Source organism: Boleophthalmus pectinirostris, unplaced genomic scaffold, assembly GCF_026225935.1.
Source record: "Boleophthalmus pectinirostris isolate CB_2022bp ecotype Guang Dong unplaced genomic scaffold, ASM2622593v1 HiC_scaffold_14, whole genome shotgun sequence".
NCBI lineage: Eukaryota > Metazoa > Chordata > Actinopteri > Gobiiformes > Gobiidae > Boleophthalmus > Boleophthalmus pectinirostris.
This window is the reverse complement of record NW_026571047.1, coordinates 7,442,400-7,455,293: the sequence shown is the minus strand read 5'-3', so window position 1 is coordinate 7,455,293 and position 12,894 is coordinate 7,442,400. Positions and strand designations below refer to the sequence as shown.

Genomic DNA, 12,894 nt, shown 5'->3' with positions numbered 1-12,894 from the left:
ATCATAGTCTTCTCATGAGTGTTAACATTTACTCAATAATTTGTAAAGTATTTATTTAAAGCTGTATTGTTAATGGAGGAACTATTGTCTCTATATCAGGGTTGGGCAATTCGTTTTTCCATGGAGCCACATGAGAAACAGAAAATATTGTGGAGGGTCAAATGCTTTACTCAATTCTTCATAACATTTATTGTATTTCTTTATAAAAAGCAGTAAATGTCATTATTTTGATGAGCTGGTCAGACTGTTAACAGTTTATGTTATGATTAAGCAATAAAAAAGTGAGGTTACCTTACAAAAAATGTCATTTAAAAAACACCTTTAAAATAAAAGCTATGCAGCTCCTGCAGGAGAAATTAAAATGATAAAATATGTTTATTTTGTAATTCCAAATTATCTTAAACGAGCCTGTCAGAGTCAACCATGTGTATGTGGCCCGGGAGATGGACAATGCCCAGATCTGGTCTATATGGATGAATTATCATCTGCACAACTCTGCATATGGACCTACATCCACAGAGCTTTAGCATGACACAAAATGTAAATATACAGTATATAGTAAGAATATAAAATTATGAACAATATTTGTCCGACTTTGGCCTGGTTTTGATGATGGTCTTTGAAGTCTTTGATTTTACTGCGTAACGATAGTACCTTATCTATTGATACATGAAGTACATGGTGCTTTATCTATTGAATCCCAATGATTATTACTTGATGCAATCAATGGTATGACCCAAGTAGGTCAAGACCCAACTAGGGAACCACAGTTCAGTGTTTTTATATAATATAATATTATTATTTCTTATTCTTTACATGTTTCCTTGTATTGTGTGTATATTTGTACATTTGTCATTTGATGATATGTTTAAGTAAAAGCAGGACTGTCCAAAAGAAGGCTCTGTACACATTATGTAAATGTTATAGGGAAATCTGCCATCTGTATTTGACCCACTCCTTAATGCTGAGCCAGATTCTAGTTCAGTCCTTGTTTAGTTCTAGTTTAGACCTCAGTTCAGTCTTTCTTAACTTTTAGTTTGGTCCTGTCCACACATATTAATGGCAGAGGTTAGGGATGTTATTAGGTTCTTTTTTCAGGCCAAGAGTTTGTTTTCATACCTGACAGTTTCAACTGCTCACTGCGGTCCCACCTTCACCAGTAGGAAGACAGCGCCAAAGCATGTTTAAATCAGCTGACCGGACACATCACAGTAATATTACATGACAACTCTGAGGAAGAGCGCTCCTGCTGGAGCAGTCCAAACTGTCAGGTATGAAAACAAACTCTTGGTCTGAAAAAATAACCTAATAACATAAATTATCAGAAGACCAAATGAATCTCATAGGCATAGGTTAGGGATGCACCGATCCTGCTATTTCAGTTCCGATACTGATTTCGATACTATAGCTTTAAGTATCTGGTGATACCAACAGATACCAAACTGAAAACTGCATTTATTTTCTTTAAAAAAAAAATAAAAGCAAAACAGATCCAAATATGTTGTGTAACTTGTTATGTATCTCTCAGGTAAATATAGAACAACTTTGTGTAAATACGAGTTCAAACATTAATGTGATTTCTGGGCCAATTATGAGTCTTACATTACATTACATCAATTTATGTCAAACTTAGATATCGCCTGAACTGATATTTGAAATTTGATACCCAATCCAGCAAATTTTACAGTATCTACATTGATTTCTGATACTAGAATTGGATCGGTGCATCCTTTGTGTAGCTCAGTTGAAATCCTAATTTGGGGTTTGCTTAAAGAACACAAATTATGCTTTTACCATGGTATAATATTGCCCCATACCTAGAATTGTATTTGGTTTCATGCGCGCTTGTTTACATTTTGCCAGGATTGTGAAGTCATAGGTAAAAATCAGGACTTTTATGCGTTATTAGAATGGCATTAACAGGAGATAAGGACTTCATTGGTTTACTTTACCACTCTTCTGCTCACCTAAATGCCCCATTTGAAAACTGAGATGTAGTTTATGAAGTGTGTTTTCCAAATACAGACATTATTTTAGTCAGAAAATGTGAAATACTGTTCCCAAAAACATTTTAAAAAGGAACTAAAGCCACGAAAATGCATAATATTTGTAGAAAGTGGTAATGGAGTTAGTTCTGGTTTCTGCCTGGTTTAGTCCTCTTTACTCACACCTTATTGAATATCAGGACTTATGTAACCTCTGTGGCGCTATTTGTTAACATCCAGTAATCCACGAATCACCTGCTCTATTTCTAACTGCAGTCTTTCCAGTGGAGCGTCCAGCGGGCAGCACCTCCCTGACCACTGGACAAACACCCCAACCCCCCGCCCCGCCCACCGCCACCCATTTAATACTTCCTCCGCACCTCAGTGGCCCTCTGTCCTCCGCCGGTTGCCATGACGACCGGCCACTCACCACAACGTCATTGCCAGACAGAAGCTGCATTGATTTACTCATAATCCACCAGGGTCTGACATGGAACATAGTAAACAGACAAAGTTAGTCATGACACCTTTTAAATGTTAGTAAGTTGTCTTTTTGGTTAACACTCATGAAAAAAATAGTTTATTATTCAGGCTTAGTAACTACTACTACTACTACTACTACTACTACTACTACTACTACCACTACCTTCAAGTCCAAGTCAAGTCCCAAGTCTTAGTCCATTTTATCAAGTCAAGTCTTAAGTCCTAAAAATAGTGACTCAAGTGACTCAAGTTTTATTAAGAATTATTCAGGCTTAGTAACTACTACTACTACTACTACTACTACTATTACTATTATTATTACTACTACTACTACCACTACTGCTACTAAGAGCCTATACTCAATTGTTTCCATGTAGTTGAGAAATACTGTACTGTAATACTGCTCTTGAGGTCAAAATAAGTCCACTGTGTACTGCCTGCAATTAATTACAGAGTGTTTTATTGTCCGAGAATCAGGAAGTATGCTGTTAACATGCTAGTAGTTGTTAGCATTACCGCCCTGCAGAGGTGGGAGCAAGTCATTGTTTTGCAAGTCTCAAGTAAGTCTCAAGTCTTTGACCTCGAGACCTACAAGTCAAGTCCCAAGTGACAGACAAGCAAGTCCAATTCGAGTCTCTTGTCACTGGACCATAAGCCCAAGTCAAGTCCAAGTTGTCTACTTCAAGTCATTTCAAGTCTTTAAACCAAAGTACCAAATACAGTTTAGATCTTAGTGTGAATCATTACGATCAGAATATTCAGAATTCAGATTTAAAAGTGCTTCTCAAGTCCTCTCAAGTCACAGGCCTCAAATCCAAGTCGAGTCCCAAGTCTTAGTACATTTTATCAAGTCAAGGCTCAAGTCCTAAAAATAGTGACTCAAGTTTATAAAGAATAATTCAGGCTTACTAACTACTACTACTACTACTAGTAGTACTACTACTCAAGTTTCAAGTCACAGACAAGCAAGTCCAAGTTGAGTCTCGAGTCACTGACCCATAAGTCCAAGTTAAGTCTAAGTCGTCTGCTTTGAGCTTCAAGTAATTTCAGGTCTTTAAACCAAAGTACCAAATACAGTTTAGATTTTTGCAATTTATATGATTTTTAAAATAAATTGTATTTTAAAAAAAAAATCACAGTATAATTGTATATGAGTATTTATAGACTATATAAGAGTTGTAGAAATTTATTTTGTTAATTTTTCCTTTTTAAATGTCTTGACAAGATCTTAGTGTGAATCACTACTGTCAGAATATTCAGAATTCAGAATTAAAAGTGCTTCTCGAGTCTTCTCAACTCACAGGCCTCAAGTCAGAGTCAAGTCCCAAGTCATTGATCTTCAAGTCCAAGTCGAGTCCCAAGTCTTAGTCCATTTTATCAAGTCAAGTCTCAAGTCCTTAAACTAGTGACTCAAGTCTGACTCGAGTCCAAGTCACAACTTGCAAGTCTCCACCTCTGCCGCTCTGGTTTCTGAAAGTTATGAAAAGTGCTTATAAACTCATCGCTGTGAATAATTATAATGTTCTCAAAGCATAAGGTAAGTGAGGAATAACTCTGGACACTGAACTATTTTTTTTTTATCAGTTTTTAAGAAGGAAAAAAAGTGTACAATGCCTTTATTACCATTACTCCTAACCCTTGAATGATGATGCTATTAAGCTTGAATAATAAAAATAAAAAAATCTGTTCATTATGAGTTAAGCCTTTCTAGCATCATTAAGATTAATTAAAGCAGTCGTGACCCTCAGGTTGGTCGCAAGGTTTTTTTTTTTAGATTGTATTGTCATGATCTGCATGTAGGTGTGCAATATACAGTTCTGACACATGAGGGAGCTAGAGAGTAAGTGAATCCTATCTAGCTGCCTTGAACGAGGGTCCTGCAGCTAGAGTTGTTAAATGCTGCTTGGTTGTCCAAAAAACAAAGGGTGATAAATCAGTAAAGGCCAGTGCATTTCAGGATTCTTATGGATCCTTTTATTGCTGGTTCAGTGACTGTTTTTCATTGTTTAAAACTTGAGTAATACTAAATGTTCAGAGACACGATCACTCAGTCAACAATAAAATATTCTCATTAATGTTCAGTAATGGTCAAATCCACCTTTATTTTGTGATTTATGAATAATGTCTATAGTGACTTTTAAAATATGGGTCCCCAGAAAAAAAGTTTGGGAAACACTGAATGAGAGTATAGTATAGTATAGTATAGTATAGTATAGTATAGTATAGTATAGTATAGTATGGTATGGTATAGTATAGTATGGTATGGTATGGTATGGTTATTAAAAGGTATTCTCTGCTTTTTGAACAAAACTTTAAAATATAACTTATTAATGAAAAAAAAACCAACATTACTGTATTATTCATATGTATATAAAACATAATGATTCTAAATTCATTGTTATGCAAATTATACAAGGTTTCAAAAAATTTTAAGTGATTGAAAAGATAAGAGTTTAGATTTATGTGGTAGAACAGTGCCCTCTGCTGGTGAATAAGGAGAATGACAATATCTTACTATTTGGCCCAAAATTTACACAGTTATCTAGGGATGTTTCAGTGGCTTTTACCACCTTTTATTTAAACTAAAGTAAACAAACAAACAAAAATGAATAAATAAAATAAATAAGGTAAACAAAAATACCTGTATAGAAATATTTATGATGAAAACTTAATGGTGCTTTATGTGGTCACGTTTTTCCACCTTCAAGGCACTCAAAGCACTTTCCAACAACGAACCACTCACCCATTCACAGACACACTCACACACCAGTGCACGCAGACACAATGGGCAAGGTGGCTTAAGTGTCTTGCCCAAGGACACAACAACAGCATTCTTTTGTGGGAGCTGGAATCATAGCAGCCAACCAACTGAAATGCTGTCGCCAGTGTAACTTGACTGGTTGATTTGGCCAGAATATTCCACAGTACGGCATTAATCTCTTCACTCTTCATGGATACACACAGGTGACGCCACCAAGTCGAGACACAGGTCAGATCTGTGGAGAGGAGACACAGCTCATATATGATTTTTCAAGGTATTTTCAGCAAAGAAACCAAAAAAACCCCCCAAAAAACAGATGCACGCATGATAGATCAGCGTAATGCCATACTGTGCAACATTCAATGCAAGAAAATAAAATCTCCATGGAGACAAGCAAGTAGCACTCACTGTACCTTTAAAATTTTGTCAGTGTTTTTTTCACATAGCAAGTTCACATCATAAAAACAAAACAAAAAGCTGCAAACATTTTACTTGGTCATTGTCCCACTTTATTTAATGGTACATGTAAAAAAAAAAAAAACAATTGTTAATTTCATTTTTTCAGTTCACAAGAATAAATTCAAATTCTAGCCTAAAATTCTTAGATTCCCGTTAAATACGATTGTCTTATTTTGTTTTATTTCATTATGAACTTCTTAACATTGTTACGAATTCCCCAAATCCCTAATCTCATTTTTATTCACGCTATTTTGTCACATGATTTGAATGGATTTTTGAAATATATATCCTTAAACTAAACAAGGAATTGAAAAAAAAAAGTGTTGTAAAATGGGCAGTCCTGTCACATGACATACTTTTAAGCAGCAAAAACGGTTTACAGTAACAAATAAATAGAAGACTTGCTGAACCCTGTTTGGCTACGTTAACAGCAGTGGTGATCTCTGAGTTTTTAAAGGAGACGTATTACGCATCATCCAGGACTTTCTGTTCTTTTTCCACTAAAAGCGATTGGATAAAAGAGGTGGTGTTTGCTTCATAGAGATTTCTCGCCTTAGTGTGACGCCCTCTGCTGGTTAAAGTAAAGAGTGTACTGATTTCAAACGCTTTTTTATTCTCATCGACAATCTATGATCTGACTTATCCAGAGAAATAAGCAGCCACGCCTACTTTCTTTACATAACTATCTCAAAACTCCTAAGCCTGTAGTTTAGGTAAGGATTAAACAACAAGGATGAGTCTAGAGCAGGGGTGCCCACACTTTTTCAGCATGTGAGCTACTTATAAAATGAGTCAAAGTCAAAATGATCGACCAACTACAAAGGCAAGCAAACTGCATTGCATTGAAACACTCTGCACCCCTTTTCTTGGACCTTCACCCACAGTTTGAGAACCCCTTCTTTAAGGCTATGTCAACACGACAATGGGCTGAAAAAAATTTGCATCCACACACGTGTCGGATCAATAAATATTCATACCCAGACGACAACGGAGCACGGGTTTTGATGAGGCTCATTCTGACCAATCAGATCGCTTCATTACACCATTTCCTGTATGTTACTAAGGCTGCATTCAGACTGCAGCCTGAAGTGACCCAAATCCAATTTTTTGCCTTCTATGCTCCTGTATCTGATCTTTTAATGACAGTCTGAACGACACAGATCCGATTTTTTCAAATGCGACCCAGGCCACTTGGATATGTGCTCCTAAAACTGATACATATCTGATCTTTTGACATGCGACTTCAGTGTGAACAGCCAAAGAGCATTCGACCTACACGTTATCAACAAGACACAAACGTCACTGTTCTGCGCTGAAGTTGGCGAAAATTGTTAATGAACTCCGTGTCACTGAAGTGAAGCACATCACCACTCACCACTCTTGGCTACGTCTCCACATCCACACGTTCCTTTCTACGGACGTCGCTGCCGCTGCCCCACAAAACACCACGGCCAAAAACCTCGTCCTTCTCCTTCTCAATCTCCTCCTTAAAACAAGTAAGTTGTTCATGTTCTGGCTCTTGTACGAGAGGAACTTTAAAATCTCCAGGTGCTCAATGCTGCCTCCATGTTTGGACAACTTCCGTAAACACAGAGCACGCTCGCTGCGGTTGACGTCATCGTGTCTCCAGTGCACATGCGGGACACTTTTGGGCCATTTAACGTTCACACAGGGGATCACATACAAGTCACATTTAATTGGAAATGTGAACGACCTCGCAAAAACATCGGATTTCACACAAAAAAAAAATCGGAATTGAGCGTTAAGCCCTGCTGTCTGAACGTAGCCTAAGTTAAATCGGATCACTTTGGATCAATTTCTTCTGCCTTGGCGTTTTGGATCTTTGCTGCAAATATTTTTCACTGCACATTTTACACTCTGAACACAGAACTCTGCACATTTTACACTCTGAACTCTGAATTTGAGGGCTTGAAAATATCTGTGCTGAATATTTAAAAGTTGACTTTTTTTATTTTGAATTTTAACCACTTTCAAATTTCAGAGCTAAAAAATTAAAAGTGAGAAATTCAACGGTATTTAAAACTCAAAATCTGACAAATTATCTTCCATAACAGAACTGAATTTTTCTTTTACCGTAGTGTAGTGGAATCTGGCTTCCCCTGCGTAGTCCAGTGTTAAAGGGATAGTTCGGGATTTTTGACATGAATCTGTATGGCATCCCCGTGAGCAATGTCGTGCATCCACACTGACTTACCCCCGACAGTGTCCAGTGAGCCGAGATACTGGCCGCAGTGATACGAACAGAAAGAAAATAGTGCCAAGCGATTATGAGGTCTGACTTTTTTGGGGTTGATGGTTTTGTGATGCAAATGTATCACTCTTTTGAACACATGTTGTTTTGAGAAGAAAAACGCTTTATTATACAGTCCCCAGCCAACTTGCCGGACTACTTTCGTCAGCACCGAAAACGGCCAGTATCTTGGCTCACTGGACGCTGTCGGGGGTAAGTCAGTGTGGATGCACGACACTGCTCACGGGGATGACACACAGATTTATGTCAAAAATCCCAAACTATCCCTTTAACATTTCTCTGTCCTGGTTCTTCAGTTTCCTTGGTCATCTCATCTCACAGAAGCTGTTTCCTGCACTCTTCACATTTTATCTCGACCAACTGGTCTCCACGCTGCCCTTCTTAGCTCCTATTTAAACCTCTTTTTTGCGGAGTCAGGATTGAAATTAAATAAACCTCTCCTGCCTCAGACATCCAGAGTCTCCCGCCTCTCTGTCCAACTCTAGGACTTATTAGGACAACACTTATTTTCCCTAACATGTAGTACTTTTGGTAAATATTAATCATAGTTTTACACCACAGTTTGAAAAGACAGCTTATGGGAAAGAATTGAGAAGAAAATTGCAAAAATACAAGAAGTAGCATTCAGTTCTAAAACAAAATCCCTCATTGAAAATTCTATTTTTTTCCTGACAGTTTGAACTTAAACTAAACAAAACAAAGGCGTTGTCATTTCTATGTATTAGTCTAATCATAATTATAACATAATTTAGACTCTTTAGATCTTAATAAATTATCATTATGTTAAGTTTTTAAGAGAAATGTCTAGTAGTCTAACCTGTCACTTTAATTCAGTTTCCTCTTTATAAAATCAGAGCACCATGATAAAAGAATATTAAATAGTATTCAAAGCTTAATAAAGCCTGTTTTGCATAATAGATCTCCTTTAAGTTCACATTTATGCATATTTGACAATTTAACAGCACTTTGTAGATACGTTTTGAGTTGTGCCAAAGGTTTCCGCCCCACAGCGTTCATAAAGTAAACACCGCACACGCACATGAACTGTCCCCAAACTGTACATTCAATAAATAATAATAAATCGCCTTTAAATCGCTGCTCAGGAACCAGTGATGTGACTCTACATTACATAATTACATAGATTACAGGAAGAACAAGACAAAATCCAGGGAAAAAAGTTCACTTGGAGAGAGAGATTTGGTACGGTGAGCACGATATTGGAAGTTATGACATCTTTTTCAGCGCGTCGTCTGGAGGGAAGCCGGGGCGTCCAGCTGTCTAGTGTAGTTTTCACATATAAGTCTGTTTGGAATCTCCTCGCAAAAGTGTGTCGTTTTCAGAATGTCCGTTCACAGTCACTTCCAGGAGGTAAGTCCAGGTGAGTTCAACACATCTTCCACTGTCAGGGTTTGTGTTTGAAATGGGCTTCCACTGTACAAACAAAATACAACAAAGCAGGTTAATCTGTGTAGCATTTGTACATTTGTTTTTCAATATAAAACCAAAAATTAAAAAAACAAAAAAAAGAGCTTAATTTAAAGTTAACAATTAGTTTTTTTCAGTTTTCGATTTTGTGTTTAAATGAATAATGGAAAAAACAGATAACTGCCGTTTCCAGTTTCCGTGACTTCCGAGACTGCGATGCTGGACTTTTGCGCTGCATACGGACTGAACCAGGACTAAAGCTGGTCTGGTCCTGGTCTGGTCCCGGTCTGGTCCCGGTCTCAATCACGGTCTGGTCCCAGTCTCAGTCCCGGTCTGGTCCCGGTCTGGTCCCAGTCTGGTCCCTGGTTCAGTCCAGGTTCAGTCTGGCATCGCAGTTTAAGTCACTGAAATGAGAAATGGCCGTTTTTCCATTCTTCATTTAAACACCAAATCGAAAACTGAAAAAATAAATCATTATCTGTTTTTAAATTTTGGTTTTGGCAACAAATAATGAAGAAAATAGTTTTTTTTGTTTTCTTATTTTTGGTTTTATTTTGAAAAACGAGTGAACAAATGCTACATGGATTCAGGTTTATTTACACAGCACAATCTGGACACAAGTAATTGTAAGTGTAATTGTAAGTGTAAGTTAAAAGTGTTTTTTTTTTTTTTCTTCGAGTTATGCAGAAAACAGAGCCCCTGTCTGTATGTCAAAATCATAATTCTAATACAATCTGTGTATTATCCAACACAGGCTTACGTATGATTCAGTTTTGGACTTAAGACAGTTCAGCCCTTAGACCTGGGCATTGTCTAGCTCCGGGGCCACATACAGCCCATTGGTTGACTCTGATTGGCCCCTTTAAGCTGTTTTGGAATTACAAAATGGACATATTTTATCATTTTACCTCTTACATGGATTAAAGCTGCATTGCTTTTATTTTAGAGATTTTTTTTTTTTTTATGACATTTTTTCTACCTCACTTTTTCATTGCTTAGTCAGAACATAAACTCTTACCAGTCTGACCAGCTCATCAAAACAATGATATTTGCTGCTTTTTATAAAGAAATACAATTAATATTATCCAGAATTGAGTTGAGCGTTTTCGCCTCCACAGTATTTTCAGTTTCTCATGTGGCCTGACTGAAAAAATAACTGGCCACCCTCTGATATAGACTCTATAAAGAAGTGGACTAAGCAAGTGGTTACAAGTTACAAGGGTAAATCTGGAGCCAGGATCTATATTATGAATAGGATTTGTTTGACAGAAAAAACAGGATCATGTAGAGCAGGTTAATGCGAACATTTTAAGACTAAAATAACGAGACTCAAAGCACCAGTTACAGAGAGCGGGGCCACGATATTCCAATGTAAGTTGTCTATTAATTTAATGCAGATGACTTGGTTGTTTTTAGTCAAAGTTTTTATTGTTTAAATCATATTGTACACCGTTGTACACAGCCCACTTCTGGATAAAATACAAAAAAGCTAGTTTGCAAGGTGCCTACAATGACTCTTTACAGGCCACGATGGATGAGTGCGATGGAGATATATGTTACTGCACGAGTGAACACTTTGCAAGCTGTACTAAGAATTTCAATGTACAGTTTAATTTGCAAACTGAACAAATCAGACAATGAAATAATAATGTCACTCACAAATATTAGATTCCGTGCAATAAGATATCATATACATAGACATAATCTGTGGAGACAATGGCTGTGGTTGTTTTTTAATAACAATGTTTTGTATTGTCACTGCGCTTGTCGGTTTAAAAAATGGGCCATGAGTCCAGTATAAAGACGAACTGAACTAAACTATTCAGATATAGAACTGTTCGGCCCTGTTTTGGTGCATACAACATTGTTTTGTTGGTTGCGGATGAATAGAATTGAATAAGAGTTTAAAAAAGACACACTGCTATATCATTGTAATCTATGACCTGTGAATCATTATGTTATTTGCACATTTTAATATATTCAAGGAAAATTACTTAATAAAAGAAACACACGTCACTGTAAACGTCATCAAAATTACTATGCAAAGCTCCTGAATCCTGCCTGCATCCCAGATACAGAAGAAAATAAATCTCGAAAACTCCAAATACAACCCTGGAGTAAATAAATGGTGAGCGGAGAGAACTATAAAAGCTCTAAAAAGTCTATCTTGCATAATAAGGCTGCTTTAAATGAGATTATAAACAATAGTTGGTGGCAATTACAAAGGTGTGCTTTGTAGTGATAGTAATTTGATCTCCAAAATAATCCACCACCTCATGGAATCAGCAGGTGGAAAGGATCATTTTGAAGTATAAAACAAAATAAAACTATAGGTATGTTTTATGTGCAAACAACATTATAACATAGATCAGAAAATAGTGTAATATGGGCCCTTAAAATAATTGTAAATGTCAACCAGAATTATTAGTATGTTCAAATTAAATTAGTATGTTTGAAAGAAATAAATAAACAACATTTGTAGTGTATCAAACTCAACTCTCTTCAGTTTGGTAACACACTGTACAACACTTAAAAACACTCTTCCCACCTGCGTACTCCTGTGGCCTCATTGGTCGGTTGATGACCCTCTGGAAGGCCGCTATCCAATCGCGCTGCTCGGCCTCGGTCTCGCAGGCGAACAGGAACTTGCGCTCGGGCGTTACTATGGTGATGCCGTGGTTCCAGTGGTAGCCCTGGGTGGAGGGGGGCAGGCCGGGGAGAACCGTGTAGCTGTTCTCTTTACTCCCAATGAACACCTCTCCTCTGGCGTAGGCGTCCTGGGCACAGAGCACGGGCAGTGAGTAAAAAATGTAAAAAAGTAAGTACTCAGGTTGAAATACAAAGTAGTAGGTCTAATCTGGATAGTTAAAACAAGTGAGAGTATTTGTAGAGGTGGGTTTTAGACAGTTACGTTTATTCAAGTACATTTTCTAACACAATCATAAACCATACTTTTACTCTTGCTTGAATAATACTTATAGTTGTCAGTGTAATATAGTTTTAGGGTGTTTTCACATCGACAGCAGTTGGTGTACATCAAACTTCCATTCGACCCAGAAGCTCTTAGTTCGATTAGTTTTCGTTAGTGTGAAAGCATCAATTGCACTCGGATCTGCACTAAATCAAGCGGCCCGAGACTTCAAAAAAGAGGTGGTCTCGGTCCGCTTAAATCCACACCAAATGCCAAAGACTGGTGCGGTCCCCCTGGTGTGAACGCAAACTCACGTCCAAACCAAGGAACTAATCAAAATGCATCATGGGAGGGGATACTAATTACTACTAATGGTGGTGGGCCCCCACTTAATGGGTGTGACAAGGGCCAGGGTTGGGTCCAGACGCTTGCCCATCGACTGGCGGTCCGTAGGTGTGCGAGTCCGAGCTCCCCAGGACAGGGAGGCTCTTAGGTGGGGTTCGAGAAACTGTGTCTGCCGGAAGCCGGTCTCTGCTTGGGGGTATAGGGACTGGCTCACAATGTTTCCAAGAGGTCTAGTGTGCGGGAGAGCATCAGT

At 37.7% G+C, this 12,894-nt stretch overlaps 1 protein-coding gene across 3 annotated transcripts in view; it reads right to left on the bottom strand.

Annotated features, from left to right (window-relative positions):
* Nucleotides 1-8,218: 8,218 nt before the first annotated feature.
* Nucleotides 8,219-12,894, bottom strand: part of LOC110173692 (arf-GAP with dual PH domain-containing protein 1) — an 89,809-nt gene continuing 85,133 nt past the window's right edge. For all 3 annotated transcript variants that reach the window (XM_020939712.2, XM_055150430.1, XM_055150432.1), the window contains 2 exons: nt 11,934-12,162; nt 8,219-9,391 (listed from right to left, as the gene is read on the bottom strand). In XM_020939712.2, coding sequence (XP_020795371.1) covers nt 9,363-9,391; nt 11,934-12,162 — 258 coding nt within the window. In that variant the 3' untranslated portion in view covers nt 8,219-9,362. The remainder of the gene's footprint in view (nt 9,392-11,933; nt 12,163-12,894) is intronic.